The 21,090-nt window shown below is 36.7% G+C and overlaps 1 protein-coding gene across 1 annotated transcript in view; it reads left to right on the forward strand.

Moving 5' to 3' along the window:
* The window catches only part of CD2AP (CD2 associated protein), a gene marked incomplete at its 5' end in the record, with an annotated part of 86,105 nt that extends 65,387 nt beyond the window's left edge, over window positions 1-20,718 (forward strand). Inside the window, 9 exons of the mRNA XM_081997998.1 lie at window positions 2,302-2,338; window positions 2,753-2,815; window positions 6,213-6,372; window positions 9,124-9,266; window positions 15,351-15,466; window positions 16,289-16,375; window positions 16,989-17,173; window positions 18,949-19,012; window positions 20,184-20,718. Of these exons, the coding sequence (XP_081854124.1) occupies window positions 2,302-2,338; window positions 2,753-2,815; window positions 6,213-6,372; window positions 9,124-9,266; window positions 15,351-15,466; window positions 16,289-16,375; window positions 16,989-17,173; window positions 18,949-19,012; window positions 20,184-20,225 (897 nt within the window). The 3' untranslated portion in view covers window positions 20,226-20,718. The remainder of the gene's footprint in view (window positions 1-2,301; window positions 2,339-2,752; window positions 2,816-6,212; window positions 6,373-9,123; window positions 9,267-15,350; window positions 15,467-16,288; window positions 16,376-16,988; window positions 17,174-18,948; window positions 19,013-20,183) is intronic.
* Between the last annotated feature and the right edge of the window lie 372 nt (window positions 20,719-21,090).

Consider the following 21,090-nt stretch of genomic DNA (forward strand, 5'->3'; position numbering starts at 1 on the left):
AGAAGTTTAACACAAACATTGAGACTTGCTTTTCGAGGTGAACTGTAATGAATGAGGATATTATGTCATATAGAAAGGATATAGTTCTGATAACATGGTGTTACGTGTAACTGATTACCGAATTAAATGCTTACTGCTTTGAAAGGAGATAAGCAGTCAGTGTCTTCCATCTATAGTCCTATAAGTAACGTAACTGCAAAATGCTGAATGACCCCTGTGAGACCGACGGGGATTTTTCCATGTTAAGACTTGCCAGTAGGTTGCAGTGCCTGAAAGATAATCTTTGGGTGGGATCTAGAAATGCTTTTTTCACCATCTCATGTGCTAACTTACAGAAATCCATGTTTTCATGTGTTACTCCTTTGTCTATTAATTTTGGTTCTTATTTTATAATTTTTTTTTCTGGGATTAGGATGATGATTTGGTTCTGACAAGTTTGTGTAGCAAAGATGACTGTGTTAATTCACAAACGTACATCATCCCCAGATGGGATGGATTCAGCTCCAGATCAGGACATCTAAATGTTGAAGCCTGTATCTCGGCAGAACAGAGTTTTGGAGTTTCATGGTAATTTAGTGCCATTTGGTCTGGAACTGGAGACCTTCACAGAGGATTGCTAGATACAACCTGACAGATAGTTATTAACTTGGCATTCAACCTTGGTTACCCAACATACACAGAAAGTCTAGTTACTCCAAGTCAGCGTTTTCTTTTCAAATTGATTCTTAGCTTTGCAAGGATGGTGTAAATGCCGTAACATACGGCTGACTTGATTTGAGGGGTGGATGGGTAGTATCAGTCTTTTGCAGTAAAGAATTGCTCCCTGGAGAAAGAGAAAAAAAATGTTCTTTTACCATAAACAATGTTTCCTGCAGAAAGACCTTGCTTTGATCCTTTATTCTGTAGTGTGTCTCAGTGCAGGGATTCACCTTGCATTGAGCAGCTTTGAAGTTCAAGGCACTGGTTGGCTGATAATTGTAAACAGCGATTTGATATCGACTTAATAAAAACACAGATCAGAGTGCTATAATTGTAAGCTGATGCTGAACTTGGTGTTACTGTTTCTGATAAAGGCAGCAGTGCTGCACAGCTGGATAATGTATTTGCTTTTTTCGGAAAGAAAGAAAATAGGGTCTTGTTCTTAAGTTCACTAGCTTTTGTGTTCTCTGGAACTAGAGAAAGAAATTTAATACGGGTTTTCATGCTTGCTTAACTACATTTCACTTGTCAGAATAAAATCTTTCTGCATTAATAAGAGCTTATTTAATAGAGGTAGGGGCACAGAAGTTAAATCCATGCATAGCAACTGTTTTGAAAATACCCGCTACAAGGCATTTTCTGGGGAGCTGTGTTAGACTGAGCCCATATGGTTTCAGCAGTGTTTGTATAAAGTGAACAAGTGCTTTTGTAGGCTTTTGTGATTATTTTATCAGTGAGTCTTGTCCTTAGTACAACCACAAAGACACCTTTTTTAGAGCATTTTCATGAATCAAATTCTGAGGATGAAGTGGCTTGAGATGCTGGTCCTGAGAAAGAGGTGCCAGGACTCCGTCAACAGGAGAGAGATTCAAATTCAGTTTTACCAGTTTAAGGAAAGTGATGAATGGCTGTGTTGTAAAATACAATTATTTTCAATGTACAAACTGTGACACTGTAATACTCTGTAAATTTTTAATGGCTAGAATAGTTTGTCCATCTTTCCCACTTAAATGTACAGTGATAAGGAAGCTCACAACAATTTTGTCATGTAACTGCATTGTTTATGTTGCAAATGCTGCTAACTATATTTTTTTTTTCTTACACTATGGTAATTTAGAAGTCAATTAATTAAAATAACTGTTCTGATACTTAATATAGAACCTGTTTTTTCGCAGTGAAAGTGATCGTTTTTTGTTCAAAAATTTACCTGATTACTCTTTTAAACTTGTGTTGTACTAAGACTAAGGTTTACATATCAAAATTAAAATGGGTGCAATCAGAGCAATTCTTTGGACTAGAAAAAATGTAACTTTTAGTTTTTAGTTCTTTGTACCTCTGCTGCTTATGCATATTGCTGAAGTACTGATCTGATTTGAAGAAAGCTGCATTTTGTTCCTGGTTTTGCAAGTGATTGTCTGGGAGATACCAGAGGAATTATTCTGTGTTTCCTGTCTGTGAATTGTTTGCCTCCTTTGAAATACTTTGAAAGCAGCTAGTAAACAAGCTAGACATTACAGTATGCAAAAAAAAATCCACAAATAAGTCTGTTTTTGCTAGAGAATATCTATTTGTTTATTTACTTGAGTTTTTTGCATTTTGTAGAAGCCAAAGAAACCTCCTCCTCCAGTTAAAAGTCCAGGTATGTTGTATATGTATGGTGGTATGTGTCTGAGGAAATATTAAATTTCAGAAGCAGTGCATGACTTCAAAAGAAAATTCAGAAGTAGCTTTGTATTTCCTTGTAGTGCAGCCACCCATAGTAACAGTTTGAGGTTACTTTTTATGCTTTATGTATTTTGCTGATGCTATGTATTTTTCAAAATTATGATGAAGTCTACTTTGGAAACATTTTAATACAGGCCTACTGTTTTCTGGGCTCAAATGAGCATTTATAAATGGTATTACACTCCTTGCAAAGGAGAAAATATGAACACAAGTCAGTGTATGTCATATTTTTAGTTATTGACAGATAATTAAAGCTCTTTGAGAAATGTCAATGGTTTGTTTGTGTTTTTGTTTTTTTGGTGGTTTTTTTTTTCTTTTTTGCATTCAGCTCCAAAGCCTGAATTAGCAGCTGGAGAGAAGAAATTCCCTTCTTTGAGGCCTGAAGAAAAAGGTGAGATGAGTTTTCTTCATAGTGAATTTCAGACTATGATCTTGCAAACAAGTCACACTTCTTCTTAGCTTCGGTGCTCTGTGCAATAGGTGCCTGTTAAGAAGATTCTCTTGAAGCCATCTGCTGAAGTTCCTATGCCTGTGATGTTATGGACATGTGTTCAGAGTGATTAGAACAATAACTACACTTTCATGAAATGTGTATTTCTTGTAATTGCATTGCATTCTGAAAAATGTTTATTGCACTGCATAATAACAGTTACTATTCAATTCTTTTAAGTATAGTTCTGTGATAGTAACTGCAGTTTTGAATAGTAAGTTATTCAAAATGAAAATGTTTGCTGCTGCTTCTAAATGTTTTGGCCAAAATCAGTGATGGAAAAAGTAAAGAAGTATACGGAACAGTTACAGCACTCTGTAGACAGGTTTTACAGTCACAATGCTCAGAAATCGAGATTCCTTGTCCTATTAATTCTTGCTGTATTCCATGTTTTCCAGTTCCACAGAATTGGAGAAGTTTACCACTTTATTCTTAAAATTTAAAGGATGCCTTTTTTCAGAAGATAAGCTGTTATTAGCATCCAAACACACTTCTAAAATGCTTCTTTTCAGATTTGAAAAACTTGGCAAGGGAAACTGTTAAACTGTTTTGATTGTGTTAAAAGTCAGAAGCTTAAACAAGCATGCTGACTGCATCTTAAAGAAGAGTTAGAAGACTACTACAGCTTAACCATATTACAAAAACATACTCTGTTCTGTGAACTGTGGCTGACCATGGCTAAACAGCATTTTGACAAGTAAGCCTGCTCAACAGGTTTCTTGGCTTCCTTGGGCAGTTTTTTCCTTGGGCAGTTTTTATAACCCACATTTTAAATCAAGCGTGTTCTCAGGTGTTTCGTATGAAGAATATTTGTTAAAATCAGCTATATTTCCTCTGCATGTGAGCAAACAAATTATTTTTATCTGTTGGAACAGTATCTGCAGGTGTGACTTGAAATCAACTGCATGATTCTAGAAATTTTGCTTGGCTCTTTATAAGTTTAAATGTATTTAAACTGAAGTAAGTTTCATTTTAGACTGGTTCTGTTTGTACTAATGGTGTGAACCTTTGCGTAGTTGAGTTCAACTGTTTGTGGACTAGTATAGAAAAAAAATGTTGAGTGACACCATCCAAAATGCTTAGGAACATGAAAGCTTCTGAAAAGTTAAGTAAGGTAGAGAACCGTCTTTACAGCAGTACAGGAAATGATGGAGGAAAATTTTGTCGTGTATTCAGTTGAAGGTCAGGTCTTAAAAGTTACTTATTTAGATATTGCAGTAGTGTTTTACTAGAAGAAATGCTCATATATCAGTGCAGTTTTACTTGTGGAAAAATAACCATGTTAATACTAGGTATTAAATTCATTAAATATGAAATTGTACTGTAATTAGTTTAAAAAAAAAATTGAACAGCTCTAATCACAAGCTATGAAACCATGTAATTTTTTGTGCCTATTGGGAGACTTAGCAAATCTGCCTTTAATTCCCATCAAAAATGAAAAGCAATACTCCTAAAAGTATTTCTGTATTTATAATGAAGGATGCTTGCTGGTATCACGTAGAAATTTTTGTCTATTGTAAATGTCTTCAGATCAATATTTCCATTATTAAACTGCTCATTTTTAGCCAACCCTTATCTTTTTCATTGCAGAGCAAAATGCAAAAAAGAGGCATGCCATTTTATCCAGCAGAATTGTCCAATTTCTGTGTTCATGGTGAATCTTGACCTTTGGCATTAACTTTTTCCACTTAGCTATGGATAGTGTTTATATTCAGATTTTGAGTGGGAATAATTAAAGGGAAAACTGACAGATGATAATTCAGGAAGAGGATTTGTTTCTGCCCTGTTTACAAACTCACTTATTCTTAAAAATAAAAGGCATAATTCTCAACTTGTGTTCAGCATACCTAAATTAAAGCTAATTGCTCTTCACTGATACTAACGGCTATTGGGCATTTAAAAATTAAATTTTGCCTAGAGGATCAGTACGCAGAAGCGGCTAGCCCCATTAACAGGCTGTTTTACACGGGACAGTCAGCACCACCATGTGGCAAAATCCTTCCACTACTTCAGTATTTTATTTTTTTTTTAACTCAGTACTAAGAGAGACTGGAAGGTGATGCCAGCCAGTTTAGTTTTTAGTTTATATCTCCTGATGTTCAAATGTCCAAAAGCAGGAAGATGATTCTGCCCTGGATAATTCTTTTTTTGCTGAACTATTTCTGTGATTTGTTTACTTCGAAGTATTCCTGTGGAAGAAAAACTGTGTTTTCCCATTTTACAGTTGGAGGGCTGACACTTAACGGCTGCAGGGCTTGTCCAAAGGAAGTCAGTCATAGACCTGGCAGTTAAGGCACTTAGCTGGGATGGAGCTGAACCAAATTTCCAACCCTAGCCCCAAATCCTTACCGTATGTAAACATTTTACATTAGACTAATACTCGGTTAAAAGCAAAGTCATAGGAGGGGAAGTTGAGGAGAATCAGAGCTGAAGGTCAGTCACTCCACCCAATTTACTGATTTATTGCCTTGTAAGGGCAGTAACTGTAAAGGATTGTAACTCCTTACTCTAACCTAACAATGATCTTTTAAGTCTTCAGTACTTTATGCATGCCTGACTGAGCTGTAGCATAGTTTTACAAGGAAAAGTAGAAGGTATGCTCTGGATATCCCACAGGGTGTGATTCGGAAACATGGGTTGAAGGCTATTCAACTAAGATTTGTGAAGCAGCTTGAATTTTTGAGAGTCCCGTGTTTATGTGTCAACTCCACAGTGTTCAGTTAGGTCATATGCAGTCATTGAACAACAAATTTAACTAACTTTCTTTGGTTATCAATACTTATTTTTTTCTTGAATTTGTAGTAAGGTAGACTTTTTCTGAATAACCGAATTCATTTTAGATAAATAACCATTTTTTTCCCCTTTTTTTCCATAGATAAGTTATGCTGCTTTTGTGTATGGAAGAAGTCTAGTTACAACAAAATTAAAAAAACAAACCTTGCCTTTTTAAGAGGAGATAAGGTGAATTTATAGAAAAGAGAAAGCAGTAGCAGTACAGAGAGATTCTTGGTTCTTAGCTGTCATTTGCAGTGCAATAATGTGAATACATAATTTTTTACTGACATCAAACAGTAGTAAGAAGACATTTTGCTTACTTTAACATAATATTTTTCAAGTTCAGGTAAGTAGTTTGTGTGTTTTGATAAGGTATCACTTCAGACACTTGCATATCTTTTTTTCACTTTTATCAGATCTTCAAAGAAAGTATTTCTGACAGCAGTTGCTTTCTAATTCGTTATCATTGTAAGAATTCTAGACAACATGAGTTTTTAAAATGTTATGGTGACTTTTTTGTCAGATGAAAAAGGAACTTTGGATCAGAAGCCTTTGAAGCCACAAGCTCCTCAAGTACCACCCAAGAAGCCTATTCCTCCAAGCAAGACTAACAGCTTATTGAGAGCAGGGCTCCTGCACCCAAAGCGTCCAGATAAACCTGTTTTGCCTTCATCTGTATCCAAGTCAGTATAACTTAAATTGTATACATCAAGTATATTTCATTTGGCTTGTTGCTCCATCTTCCTTTGTGGATGAGGTGGGAAGAAACCTATATTTTAAGGGTGAAAAGGATGCAAGGATAGGTTTTGCCCTGCACCCACCGGTGTCTTGGTTCTCCAAGTCTTTATCAGTGTGCACTTAAAACTTTCAAATTCTTTGAGACACTGAATCCATCTCTGAGTAAGTCCTACAGCATAACTAACCATGGGGCAGATGAAGTTACTAATCTGTGGGCTGCTCTGCTTTAAGCCTGCCCCATAATGAAGAAGTTGTAGATACAGTAGCAGTATGGTGTAAAATAATCAGTGGTCATGGCACTTGAGTGTTATTATTCTGTTGGAAAAAACCTCAAGATTTGAGCTGCATCAACATTCAAAATTTCGGCACTTTATATAGAATTAGATGGGAAGGAAGAGTTGAGCACAGTTAGTACCTGTGCTAAAGGTACTTGGTATTGTTTACGTGCTCTTCTGGGGAAGAAAGCACTTGTTACAGAACCACATCTAGTATCTATACTGCCCTTAGTATTCTCAGTTGAGTTACTGGACCAATAAGGAGGGTAATAGCAAATAATCACTTACGATTCCTTTCAGATCCACTTAAATTGTTTTTTTCTTATGAGTTTGAAACAATTATTTTTGGTGTTTCACTAAGACTAATTTTGCATCAATATAGTCACCTGTACACAGCTTCCCTTTCTGTCTCCATCAAAGTATTTGCTAGATCCTTACCCAAAACTGTAAAAAAAACTGCTGATGGGTAACTGTCCCTTTGGGATGTTTAGTTGACTTGAAAGAACCACAAGAAAGTAAGGTTGTGATGCACTTGGCCTTGTACAAATAAAGGAGCAGTCAAGCTGCTCCATCAAAGAGCTTGCACCTTAAATACCTCCAAAGATAGAAGGTGGCAGCAGGCATTTGTCAAGGTTTATCTGTTTCTGCAGCAGGTCCTGATAGCTGAACCAAAAGGAAGAATATCTAAAGGGAGAAATCAGTGAGGAGGGAGGGCAGTAGAGAAAGGGAGTGTGGGTAAGTCACAAACTTTGGAGGGCTGACTACAACAGAAGACAATCTAGGCAGAGCTGCCTCTGATCCCACCCTGCACAGCCCTGGCGTCATGGTTTAACCCCAGCCGGCAACTCAGCACCACGCAGCTGCTCGCTCGCTCACCCCCAGTGGGACGGGGGAGAGAATCGGAAGAGTAAAAGTTGAGGAAATCCATGGTTTGAGATAAAGACAGTTCAACAGGTAAAGCAAAAGCCGCGCGCACAAGCAGAGCAAAACAGGGAATTCATTCCCCGCTCCCCATGAGCAGGCAGGGGTTCAGCCATCTCTAGGGAAGCAGGGCTGCATCATGTGTGACGGTTCTTTGGGAAGAAAAACACCATGACTCCAAATGTGCCCCCCTTCGTCCTTCCCTCAGCTTTACATGCTGAGCATGACACCATATGGTATGGATTATCCCTTTGGGCAGCTGGGCTCAGCTGTCCCAGCTGTGTCCCCTCCGAACTTCTTGGGCACCCCCAGCCTCGTCGCTGGTGGGGTGGGGTGAGAAGCAGAAAAGGCCTTGACTCCATGTAAGCCCTGCTCAGCAGTAACAAAAACATCCCTGTATCATCGACGCTGTTTTTGACACAAATCCAAAACACAGCCCCATACCAGCTACTGTGAAGGAAAGTAACTCTATGCCAGCTGAAATTCATCACACCTGGGAACACTGGATGCCTGACTGAAGAGTTAGACCATTGCTGCTTCTAGTGTTATATCACTTGGTATTTTGGAGAGTTTCCCAACTAAGGTTTTTTCCCTTTTTTTTTTTTTTTTTTAAACCACAAGTTGTGTTCCCCTCCCCCATGTTAGAAAATAATTAGGTGTATAAAGGGATACACGTGCAGGTCTGTAGTAAACTGTGGTCCTTTAATAATTGAAAACTTTAAATCTTTGGAGTATTTAAATATTTTTAAATGTCTGAAAGTTTAATACTGCTCTAGGAAGATAAGGCTGCTATCTCTTTTTTTCTACTGCAATAAAACTTCTAATCTAATAAAGGATTTGGGAGATGAGTTAAGGACAGGGGCACATTGAAGCTGACGACTGGTACATTTATATACCCTATTGTTATGCTGTGGCATAAATGATGAAAAGAATTGTAAAGGAAAATGTCATCTTTTTTTTTTTTTGGGGGGGTGTCTTATTTTTTCCCTGGGTGATGTGACCAGACATGCAAGGAATACATGTTAGAATAAAAGCCACATACACAAGGTACTTGTCCTATACCCAGAAAGTAATAACTTGTTCTTGGCAGCTTTTTTCTTTACAGGAAGATTTTGATATTAAGGAGTCTGAGTATATTTCTGAATATTTCAAGAGATATTACTGAGGATGCTATTCAGCTCTCTTGTCTTCTGTTGCACTGAAGTGTAATATTTTAGATTTAAGTGCCAAAAATGTGCCCTGTAGTAAAAGTTTTGGATTATTTTTTACAAGAGGATTATACAAGTTTGACAACTCTGCAAGAGTTGGAACAGAAGAATTGGCTTTTATAGGACTAGAATTGCTCTCTGAAAGACTTGATTTTAAGCAAGGCTTTAGAAAATGAGAGAATCTACTGGTGATTTTTTTGGCTTTTTCCTGTTTACTTCTAATTCTTGGTATGTTTCAGTGGTAAACTGAATCTCTTGACTAGGCATATTGTGTTGTTTTTTCTTACTACAGATCTAACGGAGAAGTTGTTTCTCTTCGACCGAAATCTGAAGTTGAGCCAGTAGCAAAACCAAAGTTAGACTCTGAACAGTTACCACTTAGACCAAAATCAGTAGAGGTAGATTCACTTGTGGTGAAGAGCTCTAAAGAATTGGGTAAGAAAAAACTAAAATGTTCTTTTGGGTCTTTCTGTTTGGATTGCAGTATTTTACAATGTTAGAATAAACTTTAAGTAATTTACTCAAAATGCCACAGAGTGCAATTATGCCTGTTCAGTAGAAAGTATATTTTTTTAGAGCTGCTGTAGGTACTGAAGGTAAGAGTCAGCAAGCACTGAACAGATGTCAGGTGGTTGATGAGCTCTGTGTTGTAATAGATGATAAGAAAGGAGGAACATGGGTAGTGGTTTGTTCTTCTAATTCTGGTTCTGTTTGTTCTGCTCTTGCGTTTCAGAGGACTTTTGCTTTTCTAGTTAACTTGCGTATTTTTAGTAATGCCATTACCTTAAATTTGGCCAAAATGGTATATTGTACATTTTAATTTCATGCTTATGGCTTTGCTTAATGCACATTGAGCCAAACCTGGTATCTCTTTAAATCTAAATTTGTCCAGTAAAAACCTTGATGGTTGTTAAAGCAACTACATTGATGATCAGGCTCTCTGAGCTATTATATAGTTACCTTTTGTCCTTTGCTGACAGCGCAACTCATTTCAGTCCTCTGTTGTGCCTCTTAAGCAGAAATCATCTCAGAAAAGGTTTTAGTAATAATACATTTCAAAATAGTATGATTTTGATTCAATTTTTTTAGGCCAATTGTGATATTCAGGTTGTAGAACAGTTGGTCCTAAAGTGTAAGAAATTCATTTGGGAGATAAAAATAATGCATTAAAAAACTGAAGCAGTTTATGGATAGAAAAAAGTACTGATTTTTCCATTAAGCATTTAAAATGTGCTTCTAAGCTTAAATGCTCTGTATGAGGAAAGGTTAGTTCATGTATGTGTTTTGTCAGAAGTTATATTTTTCTGAGCCACAAAAAGCTGGACTTCGTCAGGTATTAAAACATCCTGGAAATATTACAAATATTATCAGTGTTACCCTATTTATAGTTTCTTTTTTATTCCCCAGTAAAGTCTATGCATATGCTGTGATACACCTTATTTTAAAGGTTTTGAACTGGCAGTTTAACTGTTGCCTCTATTTAAAGATGAGTTTGAGTGAGGGTACAGAAGAAACACTTTCAGGCCAAAGCAAGCTGAGAGATAAGCGAGCGATGCACAATCTAGCCTTAAAAATGTAAGCCTTGTCCTACTACATAGATATTTATCTCTAGGATTGTGCTAGATGTGTTACTGTATAGCATAGTTTCATTATGCCCAGGAAAAAACTCCCCATGAAAACAGGTAGAATGTCATTTTTTTAATTTAGTTGCAATTATCTTAACATCTTTAATTACCAGAGTGGCAACATAGTAGCTGTGATATTAAGTATTCATATATATAAAACCCCTGATTTTATACAGATTTAGAAGAAAAATAAAAATCTATGAATTCTGATTTGCTACCGTAAGATTTTACAGGTTTATGGAGAAATTGAAGATTCTAGCACCTAAATGGGGCAGGGGACAGAGGTGCATAACAAACAAGTGGGTGAGGTCTGTTCAGTGGTCCTTGTTCGGTGCAGAGCAAGTGAAAGAGGCTCAGGCAATCCATGTGGGGATGCAGCACTGGCAGTGTCAAGGAGCTGCTATTTAAGGGAAGTTTCAAAAATCCTCTGTTACGTGAAACTGCCCTTGTTTAAAATAAACTGCATAAGTCACTTGTAGTTTTACTACTCTTGTGCAAAGAGACTAGTCCAAACTTCGGCCAGTAAAATGTAATGAATCTCACGCTTTGTGTCTCTAGGCATTCTGCTGCTAAAGACCTAATATGCCGTGCAGCAGCTAAGGCTATATAAAGCTCCAAAGGTGTTGGGTGCTTATATAAAGTCTAAGATTGTTTAATCTTACTAAAACATGGGGGAAAATGAATGGCTGGGGATGGCAACTGCATTATCAGTGTCTCATGGTTTTTTTCCCTTTAGATTGAGATCCTGAAGTGTATGAAGTTTTCTAAAACAGATTTCTCTAAGTATGGGTCTTATTTTTTTGCAGCTTAGATTGACCGTGAAGTGTGGTGTAGGTTGAGCCACACTCAATTTAGACGAAGGAGAAGCTGTAAATACTGTGTATCTATAGGAAAAGACTTACCCTATACAAGAACTAGGCCCCCAGCCATCAGATAATGACAAATACTCAGAAAGGTTCAGAAACATTGTTCATGTTGAAATACCTCCTCTTGAAGCTTTATTTTTAAAAATGCATAAATGTTTCTCTGTTTGATTGAAGTACTGTAAAAGACTAAAGCTGTGATATTAGTATGCTGAACATGTAAAGCGATTCTGTTTCTTCTACAAATGTTTCTTTTTCCTGCTTTGTAAAAGAATTTTTTTGTTCAGAATCTTTTTCTAGACATTCCTCTCCTTGACTTTTCTTTCCAGATTTTGTTTCCTATCCTGTTTGCCATGTTTCCCTTCTTACGTGTCAGGAAATTACCCTACCCTTCTCCATTTTGGTAAGATAACAATCTATAAGGAAATCCAAATGCTTTATGCCATATGCATAGCCTCTTCTTAACATCATAAGCATAATTTTCAGTTGCAGTTATTAATACTAAAATTTTGGGGTTTCAATTCAAAGTGCTTTTTTGTTTCTTTGAATGCCTGTTTTCCTTAGCTGTTAAACAAGAAGTTATTTAAGTATACTCTTCAGTTAGGAACTTGTAGAGGTAAAAACAAAACAAAACAAACCCCAGAAAACCTTGACAGTCCAGCTACTGATAAGCCAAACGTGGTGTTTCTTGTGAAATGTGTTCAATTCTTACAGCCCTTCTGGTGTATTGTTGGCTGAATGGCTTTACCTTCCCGTACACGCGACACAGTTACGAAGCCTTTGGGCACTGCATCCTCCAGTGTCGGCTGTTCAGTATCACAAGTCTTGTAAAATAGTATTGTTGGAAGTTATGTGTTAGGCATGAGCTTAATTGTGGCAAATATCTTATTATTGCTTGACTGCAAATTTAAATGTTCTAAATCCTATATCTCTCCCCTAAATTTTTGGGGTGCAGCCTCAGCCAGTTGAGGCCTGCCATCTCTTCTTACTTTGCAGATTAATGTGAGGTCTTGTCTTTTCTGAAATATTGGTTGTGTTTCACTTCTGTCATGGGTTTTTAAACCCCCCAGCCACATGAGATGTTGGAAGTGTAATTTCTTTAGACACCCCTTCAGCTTTGCTTGTTTTTGTGAAGACTTTTTAAGACAAACTGGTATGAATACACTGAAGCATTTACAGATGTGAACAAAATCACTCGGCTAACCGTATTTCTTAAAGCTCCTCACAGTTCCATAATGTACAGATCTAGCTTAAGCTTGCAAAAGAGATAGTTCTAATAGTCTGTCCTAAGTAACTGTTTAAACTTAGCTCATCTTTCCAGAACTAAAGGTGATTTTGCTCAGCCTTAAAATAATGTTTTGACACAGATTATCCCGAGACGTTTGGTATTGCTCTTTTGGCACTACGATGGGATTTCCTTTAACAATTACTTGCAGGCTGTCTGTAAGAAAGTTAATTGATAAATCACTTGATTGATTGAAATAGGTATAAACTGTGAACTTTCAATGGGTTTCATCAGTATTTCTATTGGCTTCAGTGGAGGCAAGCTTTCTCCTAAAATAAAGAATGCTGTTTAAGAATAAAAACAAACAAAACCCTCAGACCCACAATAAACAAACAAAACCACCACCACCAATAGCACAAACCCTAATCCCTACCGGCTGGTGTTTTAATTTCCTCTCTATACCAGAGCAACAAAATGGAAAGGTAAGAAGGAAAATCCAAGTACAATCAGAATTTCCTCTGACTGTAATGTGCTGGTAATACTTGAAGGCTGAGCAATTGTCTCAGGTATAGCAGTCTCCTTTAGAAGACCTTAGAAATGGGAAAAAAATCCCTGGCTTCAGTGTCATCCCACCATCTATATTCAAGACTGTAGCAGTCTTCATGTTCAAGCCTTGTCAAATATTGTGTTGTGGTTTGTTTGTTTTTTTTTTTTACCCTGGAAGTACACATTATTCTTAATATGCTTTTAAAACTCTTAATATGTCTCATGTTTACTTTGTTCGTGGAGACAGGGCTGACATTACAATCATAATAGCAACTCAATTTACAATTCTTATTTACTGCCAAATGATTTGCCACTTCTGCTGAATGACAAAAGGAAGGTTATCTAAAGGCAAAAATTACTGAGATGAGGGAAAAGGGTTATATGTTTTTTCCTGCCTTCTTGTTACCTTTTTAATAATACCTAACTAACGTAAATCCTGATTTACATTTTGGTGTGGGCTAGTGCTCTGGGATTACTGACAACTGAGTAAAGAACATAAAGATACACCCCTGGGTCACTGTTGCTTGACTTATTAGAAGTTAAATATTTTATCAGCACAGACTACAACAGAAATACCTTCATAATTATTTATTTCTCCCTCATCCTCTTTTCCATCAGCCGCTTGCCATTCATCATTCTTCTGTTTCTTCCTACTTTGTTTTTCTTCACGGCTTTTTTAAATTGCAAATATGATTACATGTTTATAAAACGCTGTCCGTACATTCTCTTTAATAACATTAAAAAGCAGCAAAACTGATTTGTAACAGATAGCGTTATAAAAGCTTGTATTTCAACAGGAAAACAGGTCATGAAATAAATAGGTAAGTTCAGGGATATCCAAAATATGTGAATATTTTAAGGACTTAGAGTAATGCAGAGTAGAAGACATTAAAATCTGTTAAAACATTCAGTGGAAAACTTATTTGCTAGGTATGGAATAGTTTTGACAAAGCATGAGTAAAACTTTGAGTAATCGGATGACTTCAAGTCATCCAAACACTGAAGTAGCGTGAATGGTCTGGCTCAGTGTTCTTAGGGCTTTTTTTCTTAGCTGGCCCCTTGCTGTAGCTTCAAAATGTGAAAACCGGGATAGTGTTATAGCTTCTGTTTGATAAACAGTAATGTCAGTAAAAATTGGAGGTTGCAAAAAAAAACCCACCAACAAACCAAAAAAAACCCTCCAAACCCCAACACTGCCCCACCCCCACGCCCACCCCCCCAAAAAAAAGAAACCCCAAACAATCATAAACCTTGAATATTACTTTTGATGCCTGTAGTAAATGCGGTGTGGCATTTTAGTTAAATATTTAGAGTCTCTAGAATAAGTCTAATGAATTTGTGTTGTAAATGAATATATAATATCCGTATCTTACGTTGATGCTTATATTAAAAAACCTATCTTATTGCATATCTGTTGACAGGTGAGTATTATTTTTGTGGAGTAACAGTCAAGAAGTAGAGTTGTTAACTATGTGACTACTTATGTTATTAGATTATATATATGTTCTGTTCTTCCTATTAATGTTTTTTTTTTTTCTAAGGTTGTCTTTTCCCATAAGATATAAAGAATTTCTACTGATCTAAGAGTTTACCTAGAACTATGAGCATAAAGAGACTAATTAGCAAGGAGATCTGTATGATTTAGTAAAGTATGAGAATGTTGTTTTGAAATGTTTTATTACAGACTTCATGAAGTGGTGTATTTTATTTAGACAAAGTACTGCATAGGAAAAAACTACCCTGCACAGAAATATTTGCAGTTAATGTCTTGTCAACTTACTTTCACCAACCTGTGGTTATGTACTTTACCATGTTGCTTTCATTTTTGTCTGAGTCACTCAACTTGGATTTTCATGCTTTTCATGCAAGTTTAGCAACAAGAAAATATGTTCTCTTGAATAGGTGAATATGGCACCTCTCAAAAAAACAGTCATAAATATATTTTTCTCCAGACACTTGTTAGGTCTGTGTTATGCTGCTGTGTTACTACAGCACTTCTTCTGTTGAGAACTTGAATTTAAACACTAGTTGAATTAACTCTTCATTTTTTTCGAGGGGGAAAATGTGGTTTCCCAGATGTGTCAAATTCATGTAGTCATTTCATATGGTTCATGTTGTATATGCTGAAAGTCTTTGAAACAATAAAAATTCTGATAAATTCTTTTTTTTTTTCTTTTGGTCTTAAGGAAAAAAGTGATAAAAAAAGAATGCAGCAAACCTTCTGGTCTTGATGCTGGTCTGTGTTTTCTTCTTTTTCTAGATCTGTTAAGCTTTGATGATGTAATAGCTACCTCAGATAACCTGTCACACCCTACTGCAAACCGACCCAAGATGCCTGGTAGGAGGCTGCCTTCACGTTTCAATAGCAGTAGTCCTGTGAGTATATTGGGTGTGTCTTCCTAGTAGTGAACTAAGTACTAACTTCCCAGGAAACAGTCTTATGAACCATTTACCTGAGACCAAAATGCAAAATGCCACAGTGGTTCAGTTCCTATAGACTTTGTCTACAGGAATATCCATTCCCAGGAGGGAAGCGTACGTAAGAGAAAGAACGTGACTGCATTGCAGCTGAAGGAGTTTTTCTGTTCTGTGGGGTATTACTGCAGTAAGTACTAAGCTCTTCCAGCATTGCTGATGATGAAATAGGTGGTGTACATACATGCAACTCTGAAATTGTGTTTAGTGCCTCACAAGCCTAACAGTGTATAGTTTTTGGCCACAACAAATTTATAGTGTAATGTTGCTGTAATGCAGGAGTTTTGATCTCATGTGCTAAGACGTGGGATTGTCAGGCCATCAGAACCAGGTGGTGCAGAGTCCTTGAAAAATCAGTTTATATCATCGTATAGTTCAGTCATGCCGATTACCATCTACAGTTACTGCCTGTTAATGTTGGTGTTTTACAGAAGCACCTACAGGATCACAAAAGCATCAAGGACTCGTTAAGTTCTGCAGAGATGCTTGAAAATCCTGCCCAAGATATGTTTGATTTAAATTCAGATGAATTAGTATTGCAGGGGAAGGAAAGCTCTTACTGGCAGGGAAAGAAAATCATGGTAGTCTAACAATTTAAGTTTGGGGGCTTGGGGTTTTTTTTTCTATTGCATCTTTAGAAAGATGTGACAGGTTTTTTTATTTACTTTTTAATTATTTTTTTTTAAATTCTCGAAACCTTTTTTTTTATGAATGACTTACCAGGCAAGTCAAAATGTGAGTCCAGAAAAAAATTTGAAGATGCAGAAGGAAGAAGAAAGTGCCAAACCAAAGCCAGTTGAAACAAAAAAGGTATGATACCAAGGAGCTAGTGAAGTACCAGGCAGCTAGGTGTTCTGTTCATCTTGCTCCTATGTCCAGTTTAGATTGATTCAACCACCTAAATGCAAATGATTGTATTTAAATGCATGTGACCACATCATTTAGTATAAAGTTCATATTAGAAATTTTAGTATGAAGTTCATCAGTTCTGATGAGAACTATTGTATTGGGTAGCATGAAACTATGGTATCATTTCCTAAATAAGCTTCGTGTCCGCTCAGCCTTTAGTGTCCTGACAGACAGAACACTAAGCAGATCAGAAAGTTGCACAAAAGATTCTTTATAATGAACCAATGGGCTCCATTAAATAACTTCTTTCTTTTTTCTTTAAGTGTAGAGGACTGCAGTGTGGGTGCTTTTTTAGTGACTACAGGAAGCTCAGGGAAATGCCTAATAAGGAGCTGTATGAAATAACTATCTCATATACTATGGTGGTCTGTTTGAACTGGACTTTTTTTTTACCTTTTGGGTAGAAAATTAAGGAAATTTGTGCACATATAGCTCCCATAACAGTACAACCTGTATGCTGTAAGTTGTCAGTATGATTTAATTCCTAAGCTTTCTACTGATGTATTTTTTTCAGCCATCTGCATTCAGTCCACCAATTCCGTCTTCATCTCAGAGACCAAGTTCTGTTATACTCAACTTTTTTCCTGGAGACATCCAACTTAAAGGAGAAACAGATGATGAAAAAATTTCTGTGGAAGAACTCAGGACTCAGATTAATGATTTGATGGGCTTAGTAGATGCACTGAAGAAAGAACATGGGTAAATATTTTTCTTCTCAATCTTCAAAGGGGTTTATAGACATCTTCCAAATCTTTAATGCCAAACTTCATTTTTTTTAAAAAAAAGCTATTTTATATTAACACTAATTCAGAATTTTGTTCTTTAGAAGTTGATCTAAGTAGATGTTCTAAATATGTACAAATTTCATGTCGGTATTTTTTGAATTTGTACACATTTGTCCCTCCTACTTTGCAATCCTGCATTCATTACAGCTTTTTGAACATACTTGTTAAACATTATTTTCACTGTAAGGAAAAATAGCTAATTTTTGTGATATTTAACATAGGTGCATGTACTGGCCTTGTGTAACACTGAGCACGAGTAGTTGCAGTATTGACATGACTGGTAGTAGGGAAAGATATTACTGAGCTTTTCAAACTGGTGATTATGGTGGCCTCATCTGTGTGCGTGTGGGTAGAGTTGTTGTCATGGTTTAACTGCAGCCAGCAACCAAGAACCACGCAGCCACCTGCTCACTCCCCCGCAGTGGGATGGGAAGAGAATCAGATGAGTGAAAGGGAGAAAACTCGCAGCTTAAGATAAAGACAGTTTAACAGTTAAAGCAAAAGCCGTGCCCACAAGCAAAGCAAAACAAGGAATTCATTCCCCATTCCCCCGGGCAGGCAGGGGTTCAGCCATCTCCAGGGAAGCAGGGCTGCATCACGTGTAACGGTTACTTGGCAAGACAAACACCATGACTCCAAATGTCCCCCCCTTCCTCCTTCCCTCAGCTTTACATGCTGAGCATGACATCACATGGTATGGAATATCCCTTTGGGCAGCTGGGCTCAGCTGTCCCAGCTGTGCCCCTCTGAACTTCTTGGGCACCCCCAGCCTCGTCGCTGGTGGGGTGGGGTGAGAAGCAGAAAAGACCTTGACTCCATGTAAGCCCTGCTCAGCAGTAACAAAAACATCCCTGTATCATCGACGCTGTTTTTGACACAAATCCAAAACATAGCCCCATACCAGCTACTGTGAAGGAAAATAACTCTATCCCAGCCTTAACCAGCAGTTGTGTTTGGAGGATTATGTAGAAGTAAAATGTAACTGCTGTTTGAGTAAGCATAGTGAAGACCGACTGTGGGAAGACTGTGGGAAATGTACCTTCTCTGATTTTAGTTTTACAGCATAGACATTCATTGTGGTACTATTTAAATGATTACTAGTGCTAACCAAACCAGCTTTTAGAATGACCTCTTGAGAAGTTATAAAGTATCAGGATCAGTTCTTCTCCAAAGCAAACTAGTAAATTATGAGTTCTGGAAATTAATGAGCTAGCTCTTCAGGGACTTGATGATAATTCTTAGCGCTTTGTTGCCTGGACATAGTTAGGAAGTAAAACATGTTTTAGGAACTTTGTATACTAAAGAGTTTCTGTTCTCTAGCTAGAAGTTGCCAGGTTATTTTGGTTTAAATTCAACTCTCCAAGTAAAATAACAGTACAAATTTTTAAGTAGCCTACTTGAAATTGTGATTATAAGTTAGGGATAGGTGCATAGTGATAGGTAAGAAATGTTGAGAGTTGTCGGAAGTTTGTGGTCTAACAGATTCGAGTACAAGTTCATTAGTGGACACATACAAGTTTTAGTTATAAGATGCAGCATCAGTCAGTTGTTATGTGAATTCCTCTTGTAAAATTTAAACAAGGACTGTGCTTCCTCTTCTCAGTAATGTGAATTCTGCTCGACTGCCATGTCCCTGCTCCCCCCACCCTCCGCCTTTAAGTTAATTTCTGATATTTTAACTACTATTAGGAGAGAACTGGAAAAACTGAAGAAGGATTTGGAAGAAGAGAAGCTGTTGCGAAGCAATCTGGAGGTAATATTAGCACCTGGGGATGCAGGGGCAGAGTTTAGAAATAGGTAGTCGGTGTTCTAGAATTTGATGCCACAGGAAAGTCTTAATAAACCTGCTCAACTTTATTTATTGCTGTGTTACTGTTTGGTTAAATGAGCGTCTCACAAGGCAGTTGGAGATTCACAGTTATAGAAGATTCACAATTAGTGTAAAAGTTCACATCTTAGTTCAGCTTTCTTTATCTAGAAAATTATTATTAAAAATATGTATGAGTATTGGGATGGGAGTTCCGTTTAGCCTTGCTAGATGTTGTTCTTTGCTAGAAATATGTCCAACTGGACGTGTTCCAAAAGGGAAGATTAATACTTTGCTTTTGGAAGATTGAAGGACAAATTTACTTTATGTAATCAAATGAAAAACAGGGCAAAAGGAAACTTTCCTAAATTTTTGATGAACTGTTTAAATATTAAGTGGATAATTTGCCAAAAGAACAGAATGCATCTGAAAAATTTCCTTATGAATGAATGCCACGCCTCTCCATTTATTGATGAAGGCAGCTACCTGCATTACAATATGATGCCATTAAGTCCTTAATAGGATGAGCTCATTGTAGAATACTATTCAGTCTGGTACAAAAGGGCATTTTATTTATGAAATAGTACTTCTTATTGACTACAAAACTACTTTCAAAACTTCAGAAGAACTTCTGGTGCGTCCTCTTTTTAATTCGTCTCCAGAGCAATCAATGAAGTTGCCTTAGGTATGCACTGGGGATGAAGAGGAGGTAGTTTCTGTCCTCTAAATCCATTTGAAGAAAGACAAATTAGTCATCGCACGATATTTTGCATGAAGACTGCTTTAGGAAGTTAGTCTGGGGTGATGGTGCAGCATTACGTGGGGACATGTCAAGTGATTCCACAACCCAGCTTTGACTGCTTTATTCAGAGTGAGTTTATCCAGTAAGAGGTACCAGCAAATTTTTAATGATTTTAAGTTCTTGTTTGTTTAGCAATATAGTAGTATAAAATCAGCTATAAATATTGACCTGTCAAATGCTTCTGTGTTAGGATTTTATTTACTTAAGTGTCTTTGAAATATAAAGGTTATAATTTTGGTGAAAGCTCTGAAGACTTTATAGATTATTGCTACTTTAATACTGACTCTCTCTCTTTTCAAAATCTCCATTTTCCAGCTTGAAATAGAAAAATTGAAGAAAGCAGTGATGTCTACATGAGACAGCTATGGACTCAATGTTTTTAACTCACCAGGAATTCAAAGCTGAACAGAAGGAGAACTGACTCTTATTACATAATAATGGATGCTGGTGTTCTACAGTCTTAAAGAAAAAATATAGTTTAAAAAAAAAAAAAGAGTATAGTCTTTTATTCAGAGAGATAAGAAAACAAAAAAGAATAATGGTGTAATTTTTTTGCCAATATAAAAGAGGCCTTATTTCCTACTGTGCTGGAATTGCAGACCTTATTTTTTGGTTTGCTTGAAAATACTACTGAATCTGTATAGAATGGAGAGGGAATTCTTAATAATTTTTATTGAATACCTGTAGCTTAATTTTTAAAGAGATCTATACTATAAATAGGGTGATCTGTCTTTACAACTAATCTGTAAAATAGTCTATTTGGAGGGATGGAATAACTGTATCATACATGTAGTTACTACTTTTCCCCTACAAGCAAAAGGGAATATATGATATTTGTATAATTTTGGCAGTCTTACCCAGGGTTATGCTGTTGTGCCTGTCTGCAGTGAGAATATTAATAATATGCTGTTTATAAGTTGAGTAATGAGATAGGAATTTGTTAATGCAATGAAGCAGGTGAAACTCCTATGCATTGTAGTAAGAACGAATGATGTACTCTGAGTAGTTCAGCAGAACATATTGTCACTTGCACTATTGGATTAAAAAGGGATTTAGGACTGAATCAAGAAGTTACAACAAATTTAACTTTTAAAACCACAAAATGCAAGAAGTACAGAAACAAGACTAGAATCCAGTCTTAACTCAACCTGTTGTGCCTAAAATATTACAGCATGAAAAAGTAAACCTGAAGTCGCAACGCTTGTGTTTCTGTGTACCTGAA

This window comes from Phaethon aethereus (assembly GCF_964289735.1).
Source record: "Phaethon aethereus genome assembly, chromosome: 3".
NCBI classification, from domain to species: Eukaryota; Metazoa; Chordata; class Aves; order Phaethontiformes; family Phaethontidae; genus Phaethon; species Phaethon aethereus.